The following is a 17,658-nucleotide window of genomic DNA, read 5'->3' as shown; positions in this document are numbered from 1 at the left end:
TTCCAATGATTAACAACTCCTCAGGCATCGAGTTCCAATCATTTATGACCCTTGAGAAAAAGTGACTAGCTTTAGGAAATTAACATTAAACATTATCCCGGAAATAAAAAAAGGAAGTAAATGAGGTGATCCCTGGAACGGAAAATTTATTAAAATAATGATAATTAATCTACGATTAAGATTAATTACCAGAAGTTAAATAAACCAATTTGAATTCATAATTTTACGGTTATTTTACTATATCAGGGATAGATTTAATTTTAGAAGTAGGAATGGAGAACGGAACGGTTAGTATTTACTTCATTTATGCCGACTCCACCCAGTATAGAGCCCCGTCCCTCCCTCCAATCCGTAACGAAAAGTTTAAATTATCTTATTGACTGCTCGATTAAACAGATCCGTTTTTGATGACGTTGCTGATGGGGACGGCGAAAAATAGTGACGTAAATCCTTTGATACCTCTGTCGCTATGATTCACCTCCAGCCTCTTCTTTCATACCCCCTCCCCCGTCCCGTGGAAGGGGGTCCGGGACTTTCAAGCGCGCCCAAATATTACTCTGTTCTCCATTCCTACTTCTAAAATTAAATCTATTCCTGACAATATCTAAGAAATGGCGGGAACTAGGCATGTCGGTTGCATGTGTTATGTTTTCTTTACCCCATCACTACAACCCCTGCTTGGTAAAGGAGCGCTATCGACAGGGTTCATACGAAATTTCCAAAGTCAATTTCCCTGACATTTCCAGGTTTTCCCTGTTTTAAATGTTCGTATGAACCCTGTTAGAGTGGCCTAGAGTGGCTTAGAGTGGCTAGAGTGGCTTAGAGTGGCTAGAGTGGCTTAGAGTGGTTTAGAGTGGCTTAGAGTGGTTTCGAGTAGCTTAGAGTGGTTTAGAGTGGTTTAGAGTGGCTTAGAGTGGTTTAGAGTGGCTTAGAGTGGCTAGAGTGGTTTAGAGTGGCTAGAGTGGTTTAGAGTGGCTTAGAGTGGTTTAGAGTGGTTGAGAGTGGTTAAGAGTGGTTTAGAGAGGCTTAGAGTGGTTTAGAGTGGTTTAGAGTGGCTTAGAGCTAAGCTATGCTAAGCTAAGCTATGCTATGCTAAGCTATGCCATGCTATGCTAAGCTAAGCTATGCTAAGCTATGCTAAGCTAAGCTATGCTAAGCTATGCTAAGCTAAGCTAAGCTATGCTATGCTATGCTAAGCTACGCTAAGCTAAGCTAAGCTAAGCTATGCTAAGCTAAGCTATGCTATGCTAAGCTAAGCTATGCTAAGGTATGCTATGCTAAGCTAAGCTATGCTAAGCTAAGCTAAGCCAAGCTATGCTATGCTATGCTAAGCTATGCTAAGCTAAGCTAAGCTAAGCTATGCTAAGCTAAGGTAAGCTAAGCTATGCTAAGGTATGCTATGCTAAGCTAAGCTATGCTAAGCTAAGCTATGCTAAGCTAAGCTATGCTAAGCTAAGCTAAGCTAAGCTATGCTAAGCTAAGCTATACTATGCTATGCTAAGCTAAGCTAAGCTATGCTAAGCTAAGCTAAGCTATGCTATGCTAAGCTATGCTATGCTAAGCTATGCTAAGCTAAGCTAAGCTATGCTATGCTATGCTAAGCTAAGCTAAGCTAAGCTATGCTATGCTATGCTAAGCTAAGCTAAGCTATGCTATGCTATGCTAAGATAAGCTAAGCTATGCTATGCTATGCTAAGCTAAGCTAAGCTAAGCTAAGCTATGCTAAGCTATGCTAAGCTATGCTAAGCTAAGCTAAGCTAAGCTATGCTAAGCTAAGCTATGCTATGCTAAGCTAAGCTATGCTAAGGTATGCTATGCTAAGCTAAGCTATGCTAAGCTAAGCTAAGCTAAGCTATGCTAAGCTACGCTATACTATGCTATGCTAAGCTAAGCTAAGCTAAGCTATGCTAAGCTATGCTAAGCTAAGCTAAGCTATACTATGCTATGCTAAGCTAAGCTAAGCTAAGCTATGCTAAGCTAAGCTAAGCTATGCTATGCTAAGCTATGCTAAGCTAAGCTAAGCTATGCTATGCTATGCTATGCTATGCTATGCTATGCTAAGCTAAGCTAAGCTATGCTATGCTAAGCTATGCTAAGCTAAGCTATGCTAAGCTATGCTATTCTAAGCTATGCTAAGCTAAGCTAAGCTAAGCTATGCTATGCTATGCTAAGCTACGCTAAGCTAAGCTATGCTAAGCTAAGCTATGCTATGCTAAGTTAAGCTATGCTAAGGTATGGTATGCTAAGCTATGCTAAGCTATGCTAAGCTATGCTAAGCTATGCTAAGCTATGCTAAGCTAAGCTAAGCTATGCTATGCTATGCTAAGCTATGCTAAGCTAAGCTATACTATGCTATGCTAAGCTAAGCTAAGCTATGCTAAGATATGCTAAGCTAAGCTAAGCTAAGCTATGCTAAGCTAAGCTAAGCTATGCTAAGCTAAGCTAAGCTAAGCTATGCTATGCTATGCTAAGCTACGCTAAGCTAAGCTAAGCTAAGCTAAGCTAAGCTATGCTAAGCTATGCTATGCTAAGCTAAGCTATGCTAAGGTATGCTATGCTAAGCTATGCTAAGCTATGCTAAGCTATGCTAAGCTAAGCTAAGCTATGCTATGCTATGCTAAGCTATGCTAAGCTAAGCTATACTATGCTATGCTAAGATATGCTAAGCTAAGCTAAGCTAAGCTATGCTAAGCTATGCTAAGCTAAGCTAAGCTAAGCTATGCTAAGCTAAGCTATGCTATGCTAAGCTAAGCTTTGCTAAGGTATGCTATGCTAAGCTAAGCTATGCTAAGCTAAGCTATGCTAAGCTAAGCTAAGCTAAGCTATGCTAAGCTAAGCTAAGCTAAGCTATGCTAAGCTAAGCTATACTATGCTATGCTAAGCTAAGCTAAGCTATGCTAAGCTAAGCTAAGCTATGCTAAGCTAAGCTAAGCTATGCTATGCTATGCTATGCTATGCTAAGCTATGCTATGCTATGCTAAGCTAAGCTAAGCTAAGCTATGCTATGCTAAGCTAAGCTAAGCTATGCTATGCTATGCTAAGCTAAGCTAAGCTAAGCTATGCTATGCTATGCTAAGCTATGCTAAGCTAAGCTAAGCTAAGCTATGCTAAGCTAAGCTATGCTATGCTAAGCTAAGCTATGCTAAGGTATGCTATGCTAAGCTAAGCTATGCTAAGCTAAGCTATGCTAAGCTAAGCTAAGCTAAGCTATGCTAAGCTAAGCTATACTATGCTATGCTAAGCTAAGCTAAGCTAAGCTAAGCTATGCTAAGCTATGCTAAGCTAAGCTAAGCTATGCTATGCTAAGCTATGCTAAGCTAAGCTAAGCTATGCTATGCTATGCTATGCTATGCTATGCTATGCTAAGCTAAGCTAAGCTAAGCTATGCTATGCTATGCTAAGCTAAGCTAAGCTATGCTATGCTATGCTAAGCTAAGCTAAGCTATGCTAAGCTAAGCTATGCTAAGCTAAGCTAAGCTAAGCTATGCTATGCTATGCTAAGCTATGCTAAGCTATGCTATGCTAAGCTAAGCTATGCTATGCTATCCTAAGCTAAGCTATGCTAAGCTAAGCTATGCTAAGCTAAGCTAAGCTATGCTAAGCTAAGCTATGCTATGCTAAGCTAAGCTATGCTAAGCTAAGCTATGCTAAGCTAAGCTAAGCTATGCTAAGCTAAGTTAAGCTAAGCTATGCTATGCTATGCTATGCTAAGCTAAGCTAAGCTATGCTAAGCTATGCTATGCTAAGCTAAGCTATGCTATGCTATGCTAAGCTATGCTAAGCTATGCTATGCTAAGCTAAGCTATGCTAAGCTATGCTAAGCTATGCTATGCTATGCTAAGCTAAGCTATGCTAAGCTATGCTAAGCTAAGCTAAGCTAAGCTATACTATGCTATGCTTAGCTAAGCTAAGCTAAGCTATGCTAAGCTATGCTAAGCTAAGCTAAGCTATACTATGCTAAGCTATGCTATGCTAAGCTAAGCTATGCTATGCTATGCTAAGCTAAGCTATGCTAAGCTATGCTATGCTAAGCTAAGCTATGCTAAGCTAAGCTATGCTAAGCTATGCTATGCTATGCTAAGCTAAGCTATGCTAAGCTAAGCTATGCTAAGCTAAGCTAAGCTAAGCTATGCTAAGCTAAGCTATGCTATGCTATGCTATGCTATGCTATGCTATGCTATGCTAAGCTAAGCTATGCTAAGCTATGCTATGCTAAGCTAAGCTATGCTATGCTATGCTAAGCTATGCTATGCTAAGCTAAGCTATGCTAAGCTATGCTAAGCTATGCTAAGCTATGCTAAGCTATGCTATGCTAAGCTAAGCTATGCTAAGCTAAGCTATACTAACCTATGCTAAGCTAAGCTAAGCTATGCTATGCTAAGCTAAGCTAAGCTAAGCTAAGCTATGCTATGCTATGCTAAGCTATGCTAAGCTAAGCTAAGCTATGCTATGCTATGCTAAGCTAAGCTAAGCTAAGCTAAGCTATGCTATGCTATGCTAAGCTATGCTAAGCTAAGCTAAGCTAAGCTAAGCTAAGCTATGCTATGCTATGCTATGCTATGCTAAGCTAAGCTATGCTATGCTATGCTATGCTATGCTATGCTATGCTATGCTAAGCTAAGCTATGCTATGCTATGCTAAGCTAAGCTATGCTAAGCTAAGCTAAGCTATGCTATGCTAAGCTAAGCTAAGCTAAGCTATGCTATGCTAATCTAAGCTATGCTAAGCTATGCTATGCTATGCTAAGCTAAGCTAAGCTAAGCTATGCTAAGCTAAGCTATGCTATGCTAAGCTATGCCATGCTATGCTAAGCTATGCTATGCTAAGCTATGCCATGCTATGCTAAGCTAAGCTATGCTATGCTAAGCTAAGCTATGCTAAGCTAAGCTATGCTAAGCTAAGCTAAGCTAAGCTATGCTAAGCTAAGCTATGCTAAGCTAAGCTATGCTAAGCTAAGCTAAGCTAAGCTATGCTAAGCTAAGCTATGCTATGCTATGCTATGCTATGCTATGCTAAGCTAAGCTAAGCTATGCTAAGCTATGCTATGCTAAGCTAAGCTATGCTATGCTATGCTAAGCTATGCTAAGCTATGCTATGCTAAGCTAAGCTATGCTAAGCTATGCTATGCAAAGCTAAGCTAAGCTAAGCTATGCTAAGCTAAGCTATACTAACCTATGCTAAGGTAAGCTAAGCTATGCTATGCTATGCTAAGCTAAGCTAAGCTATGCTATGCTATGCTAAGCTAAGCTAAGCTATGCTATGCTATGCTATGCTATGCTATGCTAAGCTATGCTATGCTAAGCTAAGCTATGCTAAGCTAAGCTAAGCTATGCTATGCTAAGCTAAGCTAAGCTATGCTATGCTATGCTAAGCTAAGCTAAGCTATGCTATGCTATGCTATGCTAAGCTAAGCTATGCTATGCTAAGCTAAGCTATGCTATGCTAAGCTATGCCATGCTATGCTAAGCTATGCTATGCTAAGCTATGCCATGCTATGCTAAGCTAAGCTATGCTATGCTAAGCTAAGCTAAGCTATGCTAAGCTATGCTATGCTAAGCTATGCCATGCTATGCTAAGCTATGCTATGCTAAGCTAAGCTATGCTATGCTATGCTATGCTATGCTAAGCTAAGCTAAGCTATGCTAAGCTATGCTATGCTAAGCTAAGCTATGCTATGCTATGCTAAGCTATGCTAAGCTATGCTATGCTAAGCTAAGCTATGCTAAGCTATGCTATGCAAAGCTAAGCTAAGCTAAGCTATGCTAAGCTAAGCTATACTAACCTATGCTAAGGTAAGCTAAGCTATGCTATGCTATGCTAAGCTAAGGTAAGCTATGCTATGCTATGCTAAGCTAAGCTAAGCTATGCTATGCTATGCTATGCTATGCTAAGCTATGCTATGCTAAGCTATGCTAAGCTAAGCTAAGCTAAGCTATGCTATGCTAAGCTAAGCTAAGCTATGCTATGCTATGCTATGCTAAGCTAAGCTAAGCTATGCTATGCTATGCTATGCTAAGCTAAGCTATGCTATGCTATGCTAAGCTAAGCTATGCTAAGCTAAGCTAAGCTAAGCTATGCTATGCTAATCTAAGCTATGCTAAGCTATGCTATGCTATGCTATGCTAAGCTAAGCTAAGCTAAGCTATGCTAAGCTAAGCTATGCTATGCTAAGCTATGCCATGCTATGCTAAGCTATGCTATGCTAAGCTATGCCATGCTATGCTAAGCTAAGCTATGCTATGCTATGCTAAGCTAAGCTATGCTAAGCTAAGCTAAGCTAAGCTATGCTAAGCTAAGCTATGCTTAGCTAAGCTAAGCTAAGCTATGCTAAGCTAAGCTATGCTATGCTATGCTATGCTATGCTAAGCTAAGCTAAGCTATGCTAAGCTATGCTATGCTAAGCTAAGCTATGCTATGCTATGCTAAGCTATGCTAAGCTATGCTATGCTAAGCTAAGCTATGCTAAGCTATGCTATGCTAAGCTATGCTAAGCTAAGCTATACTATGCTATGCTAAGATATGCTAAGCTAAGCTAAGCTAAGCTATGCTAAGCTATGCTAAGCTAAGCTAAGCTAAGCTATGCTAAGCTAAGCTAAGCTAAGCTATGCTAAGCTAAGCTATGCTATGCTAAGCTAAGCTTTGCTAAGGTATGCTATGCTAAGCTAAGCTATGCTAAGCTAAGCTATGCTAAGCTAAGCTAAGCTAAGCTATGCTAAGCTAAGCTAAGCTAAGCTATGCTAAGCTAAGCTATACTATGCTATGCTAAGCTAAGCTAAGCTAAGCTATGCTAAGCTAAGCTAAGCTATGCTAAGCTAAGCTAAGCTATGCTATGCTATGCTATGCTATGCTAAGCTATGCTATGCTATGCTAAGCTAAGCTAAGCTAAGCTATGCTATGCTAAGCTAAGCTAAGCTATGCTATGCTATGCTAAGCTAAGCTAAGCTAAGCTATGCTATGCTATGCTAAGCTATGCTAAGCTAAGCTAAGCTAAGCTATGCTAAGCTAAGCTATGCTATGCTAAGCTAAGCTATGCTAAGGTATGCTATGCTAAGCTAAGCTATGCTAAGCTAAGCTATGCTAAGCTAAGCTAAGCTAAGCTATGCTAAGCTAAGCTATACTATGCTATGCTAAGCTAAGCTAAGCTAAGCTAAGCTATGCTAAGCTATGCTAAGCTAAGCTAAGCTATGCTATGCTAAGCTATGCTAAGCTAAGCTAAGCTATGCTATGCTATGCTATGCTATGCTATGCTATGCTAAGCTAAGCTAAGCTAAGCTATGCTATGCTATGCTAAGCTAAGCTAAGCTATGCTATGCTATGCTAAGCTAAGCTAAGCTATGCTAAGCTAAGCTATGCTAAGCTAAGCTAAGCTAAGCTATGCTATGCTATGCTAAGCTATGCTAAGCTATGCTATGCTAAGCTAAGCTATGCTATGCTATCCTAAGCTAAGCTATGCTAAGCTAAGCTATGCTAAGCTAAGCTAAGCTATGCTAAGCTAAGCTATGCTATGCTAAGCTAAGCTATGCTAAGCTAAGCTATGCTAAGCTAAGCTAAGCTATGCTAAGCTAAGTTAAGCTAAGCTATGCTATGCTATGCTATGCTAAGCTAAGCTAAGCTATGCTAAGCTATGCTATGCTAAGCTAAGCTATGCTATGCTATGCTAAGCTATGCTAAGCTATGCTATGCTAAGCTAAGCTATGCTAAGCTATGCTAAGCTATGCTATGCTATGCTAAGCTAAGCTATGCTAAGCTATGCTAAGCTAAGCTAAGCTAAGCTATACTATGCTATGCTTAGCTAAGCTAAGCTAAGCTATGCTAAGCTATGCTAAGCTAAGCTAAGCTATACTATGCTAAGCTATGCTATGCTAAGCTAAGCTATGCTATGCTATGCTAAGCTAAGCTATGCTAAGCTAAGCTATGCTATGCTAAGCTAAGCTATGCTAAGCTAAGCTATGCTAAGCTATGCTATGCTATGCTAAGCTAAGCTATGCTAAGCTAAGCTATGCTAAGCTAAGCTAAGCTAAGCTATGCTAAGCTAAGCTATGCTATGCTATGCTATGCTATGCTATGCTATGCTATGCTAAGCTAAGCTATGCTAAGCTATGCTATGCTAAGCTAAGCTATGCTATGCTATGCTAAGCTATGCTATGCTAAGCTAAGCTATGCTAAGCTATGCTAAGCTATGCTAAGCTATGCTAAGCTATGCTATGCTAAGCTAAGCTATGCTAAGCTAAGCTATACTAACCTATGCTAAGCTAAGCTAAGCTATGCTATGCTAAGCTAAGCTAAGCTAAGCTAAGCTATGCTATGCTATGCTAAGCTATGCTAAGCTAAGCTAAGCTATGCTATGCTATGCTAAGCTAAGCTAAGCTAAGCTAAGCTATGCTATGCTATGCTAAGCTATGCTAAGCTAAGCTAAGCTAAGCTAAGCTAAGCTATGCTATGCTATGCTATGCTATGCTAAGCTAAGCTATGCTATGCTATGCTATGCTATGCTATGCTATGCTATGCTAAGCTAAGCTATGCTATGCTATGCTAAGCTAAGCTATGCTAAGCTAAGCTAAGCTATGCTATGCTAAGCTAAGCTAAGCTAAGCTATGCTATGCTAATCTAAGCTATGCTAAGCTATGCTATGCTATGCTAAGCTAAGCTAAGCTAAGCTATGCTAAGCTAAGCTATGCTATGCTAAGCTATGCCATGCTATGCTAAGCTATGCTATGCTAAGCTATGCCATGCTATGCTAAGCTAAGCTATGCTATGCTAAGCTAAGCTATGCTAAGCTAAGCTATGCTAAGCTAAGCTAAGCTAAGCTATGCTAAGCTAAGCTATGCTAAGCTAAGCTATGCTAAGCTAAGCTAAGCTAAGCTATGCTAAGCTAAGCTATGCTATGCTATGCTATGCTATGCTATGCTAAGCTAAGCTAAGCTATGCTAAGCTATGCTATGCTAAGCTAAGCTATGCTATGCTATGCTAAGCTATGCTAAGCTATGCTATGCTAAGCTAAGCTATGCTAAGCTATGCTATGCAAAGCTAAGCTAAGCTAAGCTATGCTAAGCTAAGCTATACTAACCTATGCTAAGGTAAGCTAAGCTATGCTATGCTATGCTAAGCTAAGCTAAGCTATGCTATGCTATGCTAAGCTAAGCTAAGCTATGCTATGCTATGCTATGCTATGCTATGCTAAGCTATGCTATGCTAAGCTAAGCTATGCTAAGCTAAGCTAAGCTATGCTATGCTAAGCTAAGCTAAGCTATGCTATGCTATGCTAAGCTAAGCTAAGCTATGCTATGCTATGCTATGCTAAGCTAAGCTATGCTATGCTAAGCTAAGCTATGCTATGCTAAGCTATGCCATGCTATGCTAAGCTATGCTATGCTAAGCTATGCCATGCTATGCTAAGCTAAGCTATGCTATGCTAAGCTAAGCTAAGCTATGCTAAGCTATGCTATGCTAAGCTATGCCATGCTATGCTAAGCTATGCTATGCTAAGCTAAGCTATGCTATGCTATGCTATGCTATGCTAAGCTAAGCTAAGCTATGCTAAGCTATGCTATGCTAAGCTAAGCTATGCTATGCTATGCTAAGCTATGCTAAGCTATGCTATGCTAAGCTAAGCTATGCTAAGCTATGCTATGCAAAGCTAAGCTAAGCTAAGCTATGCTAAGCTAAGCTATACTAACCTATGCTAAGGTAAGCTAAGCTATGCTATGCTATGCTAAGCTAAGGTAAGCTATGCTATGCTATGCTAAGCTAAGCTAAGCTATGCTATGCTATGCTATGCTATGCTAAGCTATGCTATGCTAAGCTATGCTAAGCTAAGCTAAGCTAAGCTATGCTATGCTAAGCTAAGCTAAGCTATGCTATGCTATGCTATGCTAAGCTAAGCTAAGCTATGCTATGCTATGCTATGCTAAGCTAAGCTATGCTATGCTATGCTAAGCTAAGCTATGCTAAGCTAAGCTAAGCTAAGCTATGCTATGCTAATCTAAGCTATGCTAAGCTATGCTATGCTATGCTATGCTAAGCTAAGCTAAGCTAAGCTATGCTAAGCTAAGCTATGCTATGCTAAGCTATGCCATGCTATGCTAAGCTATGCTATGCTAAGCTATGCCATGCTATGCTAAGCTAAGCTATGCTATGCTATGCTAAGCTAAGCTATGCTAAGCTAAGCTAAGCTAAGCTATGCTAAGCTAAGCTATGCTTAGCTAAGCTAAGCTAAGCTATGCTAAGCTAAGCTATGCTATGCTATGCTATGCTATGCTAAGCTAAGCTAAGCTATGCTAAGCTATGCTATGCTAAGCTAAGCTATGCTATGCTATGCTAAGCTATGCTAAGCTATGCTATGCTAAGCTAAGCTATGCTAAGCTATGCTATGCTAAGCTAAGCTATGCTAAGCTATGCTATGCAAAGCTAAGCTAAGCTAAGCTAAGCTAAGCTATGCTAAGCTAAGCTATACTAACCTATGCTAAGGTAAGCTAAGCTAAGCTATGATATGCTATGCTATGCTATGCTAAGCTATGCTATGCTAAGCTATGCTAAGCTAAGCTAAGCTAAGCTATGCTATGCTAAGCTAAGCTAAGCTATGCTATGCTATGCTATGCTAAGCTAAGCTAAGCTATGCTATGCTATGCTATGCTAAGCTAAGCTATGCTATGCTATGCTATGCTAAGCTAAGCTATGCTAAGCTAAGCTAAGCTAAGCTATGCTATGCTAATCTAAGCTATGCTAAGCTATGCTATGCTATGCTATGCTAAGCTAAGCTAAGCTAAGCTATGCTAAGCTAAGCTATGCTATGCTAAGCTATGCCATGCTATGCTAAGCTATGCTATGCTAAGCTATGCCATGCTATGCTAAGCTAAGCTATGCTATGCTATGCTAAGCTAAGCTATGCTAAGCTAAGCTAAGCTAAGCTATGCTAAGCTAAGCTATGCTTAGCTAAGCTAAGCTAAGCTATGCTAAGCTAAGCTATGCTATGCTATGCTATGCTATGCTAAGCTATGCTATGCTAAGCTAAGCTATGCTATGCTATGCTAAGCTATGCTAAGCTATGCTATGCTAAGCTAAGCTATGCTAAGCTATGCTATGCTAAGCTAAGCTATGCTAAGCTATGCTATGCAAAGCTAAGCTAAGCTATGCTATGCTATGCTATGCTATACTAACCTATGCTAAGGTAAGCTAAGCTAAGCTATGATATGCTATGCTATGCTATGCTAAGCTAAGCTATGCTATGCTATGCTATGCTAAGCTAAGCTAAGCTATGCTATGCTATGCTAAGCTATGCTATGCTATGCTATGCTATGCTATGCTATGCTAAGCTATGCTATGCTAAGCTATGCTAAGCTAAGCTAAGCTATGCTATGCTATGCTAAGCTAAGCTAAGCTAAGCTATGCTATGCTATGCTATGCTATGCTAAGCTATGCTATGCTAAGCTATGCTAAGCTAAGCTAAGCTAAGCTATGCTATGCTAAGCTAAGCTAAGCTATGCTATGCTATGCTATGCTAAGCTAAGCTAAGCTATGCTATGCTATGCTATGCTATGCTAAGCTAAGCTATGCTATGCTAAGCTAAGCTAAGCTATGCTATGCTAATCTAAGCTATGCTAAGCTATGCTATGCTATGCTAAGCTAAGCTAAGCTAAGATATGCTATGCTAATCTAAGCTATGCTAAGCTATGCTATTCTATGCTAAGCTAAGCTAAGCTAAGCTATGCTAAGCTAAGCTATGCTATGCTAAGCTATGCCATGCTATGCTAAGCTATGCCATGCTATGCTAAGCTAAGCTATGCTATGCTAAGCTAAGCTATGCTAAGCTAAGCTATGCTAAGCTAAGCTAAGCTAAGCTAAGCTATGCTAAGCTAAGCTAAGCTAAGCTATGCTAAGCTAAGCTAAGCTAAGCTATGCTATGCTTAGCTATGCTATGCTATGCTAAGCTAAGCTATGCTATGCTAAGCTAAGCTATGCTATGCTATGCTAAGCTATGCTAAGCTATGCTATGCTAAGCTAAGCTATGCTAAGCTATGCTATGCTAAGCTAAGCTATGCTAAGCTATGCTATGCAAAGCTAAGCTAAGCTATGCTAAGCTAAGCTATACTAACCTATGCTAAGGTAAGCTAAGCTATGCTATGCTATGCTATGCTATGCTATGCTAAGCTAAGCTATGCTATGCTATGCTATGCTAAGCTAAGCTAAGCTATGCTATGCTATGCTAAGCTAAGCTAAGCTAAGCTATGCTATGCTATGCTATGCTATGCTATGCTAAGCTATGCTATGCTAAGCTATGCTAAGCTAAGCTAAGCTAAGCTATGCTATGCTAAGCTAAGCTAAGCTATGCTATGCTATGCTATGCTAAGCTAAGCTAAGGTAAGCTATGCTATGCTATGCTAAGCTAAGCTATGCTAAGCTAAGCTAAGCTATGCTATGCTATGCTAAGCTAAGCTAAGCTAAGCTATGCTATGCTAATCTAAGCTATGCTAAGCTATGCTATGCTATGCTAAGCTAAGCTAAGCTAAGCTATGCTAAGCTAAGCTATGCTATGCTAAGCTATGCCATGCTATGCTATGCTAAGCTATGCCATGCTATGCTAAGCTAAGCTATGCTATGCTAAGCTAAGCTATGCTAAGCTAAGCTATGCTAAGCTAAGCTAAGCTAAGCTATGCTAAGCTAAGCTATGCTAAGCTAAGCTATGCTAAGCAAAGCTATGCTAAGCTAAGCTAAGCTAAGCTATGCTAAGCTAAGCTATGCTATGCTATGCTATGCTATGCTAAGCTAAGCTAAGCTATGCTAAGCTATGCTATGCTAAGCTAAGCTATGCTATGCTATGCTAAGCTATGCTAAGCTATGCTATGCTAAGCTAAGCTATGCTAAGCTATGCTATGCTAAGCTAAGCTATGCTAAGCTATGCTAAGCTATGCTATGCAAAGCTAAGCTAAGCTAAGCTATACTAACCTATGCTAAGGTAAGCTAAGCTAAGCTATGCTATGCTATGCTAAGCTAAGCTATGCTATGCTATGCTATGCTAAGCTAAGCTAAGCTATGCTATGCTATGCTATGCTAAGCTAAGCTAAGCTATGCTATGCTATGCTATGCTATGCTATGCTATGCTATGCTATGCTATGCTATGCTATGCTAAGCTATGCTCTGCTAAGCTATGCTAAGCTAAGCTAAAATAAGCTATGCTATGCTAAGCTAAGCTAAGCTATGCTATGCTAAGATAAGCTAAGCTTTGCTATGCTATGCTAAGCTAAGCTAAGCTATGCTATGCTATGCTATGCTAAGCTAAGCTAAGCTATGCTATGCTATGCTAAGCTAAGCTATGCTATGCTATGCTAAGCTAAGCTATGCTAAGCTAAGCTAAGCTATGCTATGCTATGCTAAGCTAAGCTAAGCTAAGCTATGCTATGCTAATCTAAGCTATGCTATGCTATGCTAAGCTAAGCTAAGCTAAGCTATGCTAAGCTAAGCTATGCTATGCTAAGCTATGCCATGCTATGCTAAGCTATGCTATGCTAAGCTATGCCATGCTATGCTAAGCTAAGCTATGCTATGCTAAGCTAAGCTAAGCTAAGCTATGCTAAGCTAAGCTATGCTATGCTATGCTAAGCTAAGCTAAGCTATGCTAAGCTATGCTATGCTAAGCTAAGCTATGATATGCTATGCTAAGCTATGCTAAGCTATGCTATGCTAAGCTAAGCTATGCTAAGCTATGCTATGCTAAGCTAAGCTATGCTAAGCTATGCTATGCAAAGCTAAGCTAAGCTAAGCTATGCTAAGCTAAGCTATACTAACCTATGCTAAGGTAAGCTAAGCTAAGCTATGATATGCTATGCTATGCTATGCTAAGCTAAGCTATGCTATGCTATGCTATGCTAAGCTAAGCTAAGCTATGCTATGCTATGCTAAGCTAAGCTAAGCTATGCTATGCTATGCTATGCTAAGCTATGCTAAGCTAAGCTAAGCTATGCTATGCTATGCTAAGCTAAGCTAAGCTAAGCTATGCTATGCTATGCTATGCTATGCTAAGCTATGCTATGCTAAGCTATGCTAAGCTAAGCTAAGCTAAGCTATGCTATGCTAAGCTAAGCTAAGCTATGCTATGCTATGCTATGCTAAGCTAAGCTAAGCTATGCTATGCTATGCTATGCTATGCTAAGCTAAGCTATGCTATGCTAAGCTAAGCTAAGCTATGCTATGCTAATCTAAGCTATGCTAAGCTATGCTATGCTATGCTAAGCTAAGCTAAGCTAAGCTATGCTATGCTAATCTAAGCTATGCTAAGCTATGCTATGCTATGCTAAGCTAAGCTAAGCTAAGCTATGCTAAGCTAAGCTATGCTATGCTAAGCTATGCCATGCTATGCTAAGCTATGCCATGCTATGCTAAGCTATGCTATGCTAAGCTAAGCTATGCTAAGCTAAGCTATGCTAAGCTAAGCTAAGCTAAGCTAAGCTATGCTAAGCTAAGCTATGCTAAGCTAAGCTAAGCTAAGCTATGCTAAGCTAAGCTAAGCTATGCTATGCTTAGCTATGCTATGCTAAGCTAAGCTAAGCTATGCTAAGCTATGCTATGCTAAGCTAAGCTATGCTATGCTATGCTAAGCTATGCTAAGCTATGCTATGCTAAGCTAAGCTATGCTAAGCTATGCTATGCTAAGCTAAGCTATGCTAAGCTATGCTATGCAAAGCTAAGCTAAGCTATGCTAAGCTAAGCTATACTAACCTATGCTAAGGTAAGCTAAGCTAAGCTATGCTATGCTATGCTATGCTATGCTATGCTATGCTAAGCTAAGCTATGCTATGCTATGCTATGCTAAGCTAAGCTAAGCTAAGCTATGCTATGCTATGCTAAGCTAAGCTAAGCTAAGCTATTCTACAGGGCCGGTAGGCCCTTGTAGATATGACTTGATACTCTTTTGTAACGTTAAAGCAAAATTCACATGCTTTTACCATTTTTCCTATGGAGATTAACATGGGGTTTTTCGTGATATTTAGCCACCTCTAACTGAAAAACTAGAGCGAAGTTACTTTTCGGAATACTCTTAATTTAACAATTATGTATTCAAGGTGTGCTATCGGCTAGTTTAATTTAAATCAATTAACTCTAAGTATGTTAATTTTAGTTAATTCTGAAAGTACGTCAAAATTACTTTTGAGTCAGACTATCTAGCAGTAGACGCTGACAGATTACTTTACTATTTCATCCGAGCTTGAGCACCTTTATATGTATTTTCTAATTAACTGTAGCACCCTTAATAAGAAATAGGTCGTTATCAGGTCGAATTTTCGTCTAGAAAAGTAATTCAGGTAAATAATTACAGTTAACAGAGGTTTTTATATCATTTAAAGTAAGTTTTTGAACGTTCTTTACGGCCAAGGCTTAAGTTGTATTTTAGTTTGTCTATGTAATATAGTATTCTACAGGGCCGGTAGGCCCTTGTAGATATGACCATAAGTACCATAATTACCCCTGATAAGTAAAACACGCCCGTTGGACTAATGTAACCGGCATTTTCATCTGCGCCCTATACAAGTTAGGTATATGCGACGCCGTGCGACCTTTTTTGTCCCAACTTTTTTTAGCCAATGGGAGACGTTTCTAAGGGTGCCTCTAACTTCCCAGAAGTCTAATTTAGAATCTCGGGAAATGGATAGAATTCTTAGATTCTTAGTCAGAATTCTGAGTAAGTAAACATTAAGGTTTCGTGACTTTCGTCTGCTACACTATTGGGCACAGGCCACCACAGAAACATAAGCTACAAATATCGTAAGTGTTAATGATTATTGTTATTTAACCTACTTAAATTGATGTAGTTTCTTCCTAATGAATTAAATAGGGCTATGTCAACTTTAAATTTCCAAAAATTCTTATGTGAAGCCCACAAACAGGAACTTCACTTAAATGCGGGTCCTGAAAACCTCTGCCATTTTACTAGGACTAGGCTATACAACGAAATTTTGAAACATGACTTACACCAAAAATATGTCACAAAATGTTTTGAACAGTTTAATGTACAAACGCACAAATTACGGAATAATTTAAATAGCCGACCAAATCCTTTTGCCGAGAAACCGTCCCTTAAATGGTGCAAGAAAGATGATTCTGTTGAATCTGATGTAAAGAAAAAGAAGGGCCCAAAACCTTTAATTTCCTTTGGAACGATGGTGTCCTTTAAGTTGGAATACTTAAAACTATCAAATAATTTAAAGGATGCGTTCTTTAAAGAAGTCAACGAATCTATCTGTGATATTTCCGTCACGTTTCATGATATTGAAATAATTTGGAATTTCTTGTCAAGAGTTGTTTATGACTTTTCTATGACAAGTCTCCGAAAGGACTTAATACTCTATGATTTTGGAGTGGAACTGCTAAATGCTCAGCCATGTTTGGATGATCCTATAAATGAGTTTGAAAACTCAGAATTTCAAATTGACAGTGATATATTAAATCAGCTAGAACCAAATCCTGTGCTAACATGTGATAATGAGAAATTTGATAAAAAGCTCTTGGAAGTAGAACAGTTTGTGGGTTTAAATGGAGATTATATGGCTCAAGAGACAACCCATACATTATATAAGTTAGGGGGAGGTACAATTGGCCAAATCAAGAAAGTGTCACAGCGTCTAAAAGAATCCTACAGCTACACGTTAGAACAGAAAATTAGACAAAAGCACATTTACAAATTCGTTCCTATAATCTGCCAGACAAGTGAAGAGAAGAAGAAAAATCTGCCAATAAGTTTACAGATTCGTGATTACGGGACAAAGGGAGGATTAATGGTACCAAAACCCGAGTTTCTTCCCTTTATTCGGCTAGTGATCAACATTGCACGGAAGCATGCTTCAACAGAAGGTTTAAAGCAAAATAAGGAAAACATGATCAAGGTATTTAATTTGTATAATTTCAATAATGTATCAATGCTTGAAAAAAATATCTTTTAGACTTGCAAAGAAGCAATATCAACGTATTTGGATACAATATGGGTGCTATTTTGTCGAGGACTTCCGTCAAATGTTTCGCCAACTGACAAAGGAGCAAAGGACTTTTTCGAGATTTGGGTGCGCAAGCTTGTCAATTGCAGAATTAAAGAATTTGTACAAGGACATTTGGAGGACATTTCTAAAGAGAAAAAAAGCCTGATCAAGGGAGGTCAAACATTAAGGGATAAATTGTACGCTGCAGTCTCAAGAAACAAATTATTGACCAAGAAAGTGAAAGTTATGAAACAAAAACGTGGAAGAGGTAAAACAAATTCTGAGTCGCAAGAGGAAATTGATGCTGTAGATCTTCAATCTTTAACAGTTGACCATGATATTTCTGAGCTAAAACCCCCTAAAACTAGGCCTAAGCAAAGAAAAAGGACGCGTATTGTTAAAGAAAACGCTAGTATGAAAGACAGTGCAACCCTAATTCCAAACAAAACTAGAAAAGTAGAAAACGAATCTAAAAGTAGGGCAAACAAGCCTCGTAACACCACAAAACCTGATAGTATTATTTTGAGCCCCCGAAGTTCGAGCAGTACCAATATCATGAAAACCTCTAGTCAAAAATGTGATACAATTTCAAAACCCGCAAACGCACCTATATCGAACGTTAGGAGAAGTGGGAGGGTTCCTAAAAAGAAGTTACACTATGGAGACTAAAGTGATATTTTTGCAATAAAAAGAA

At 39.2% G+C, this 17,658-nt stretch overlaps 2 protein-coding genes across 6 annotated transcripts in view; both read left to right on the top strand.

Moving 5' to 3' along the window:
* The window catches only part of LOC149654389 (uncharacterized), a 55,814-nt gene that overhangs the window by 10,030 nt on the left and 28,126 nt on the right, over window positions 1–17,658 (top strand). The gene's annotated exons all lie outside the window — the stretch shown is intronic.
* On the top strand, window positions 16,426–17,656 carry LOC149654392 (uncharacterized). Its single transcript, XM_089845848.1, has 2 exons — window positions 16,426–16,874; window positions 16,932–17,656. Exons 1-2 carry the CDS (start codon window positions 16,536–16,538, stop codon window positions 17,631–17,633), a joined length of 1,041 nt encoding a protein of 346 aa, XP_089701974.1. The 5' UTR covers window positions 16,426–16,535; the 3' UTR covers window positions 17,634–17,656.

Source organism: Phalangium opilio, unplaced genomic scaffold, assembly GCF_054372755.1.
Source record: "Phalangium opilio isolate 3A_F unplaced genomic scaffold, DU_Popi_V2 ptg000079l_1, whole genome shotgun sequence".
Lineage (NCBI taxonomy): Eukaryota > Metazoa > Arthropoda > Arachnida > Opiliones > Phalangiidae > Phalangium > Phalangium opilio.
Note: the sequence above shows the minus strand (reverse complement) of the source record. Positions and strands in the feature narration are given on the sequence as shown.

What these genes read in the sequence shown, in the direction of transcription:
- LOC149654392 (XM_089845848.1), top strand. Translation starts at nt 16,536, where the DNA reads ATGGCTCAAGAGACAACCCATACATTATATAAGTTAGGGGGAGGTACA. An exon ending in ATAAGGAAAACATGATCAAG is followed by an intron (nt 16,875 to 16,931) that starts GTATTTAATTTG and finishes AATATCTTTTAG; the next exon opens with ACTTGCAAAGAAGCAATATC.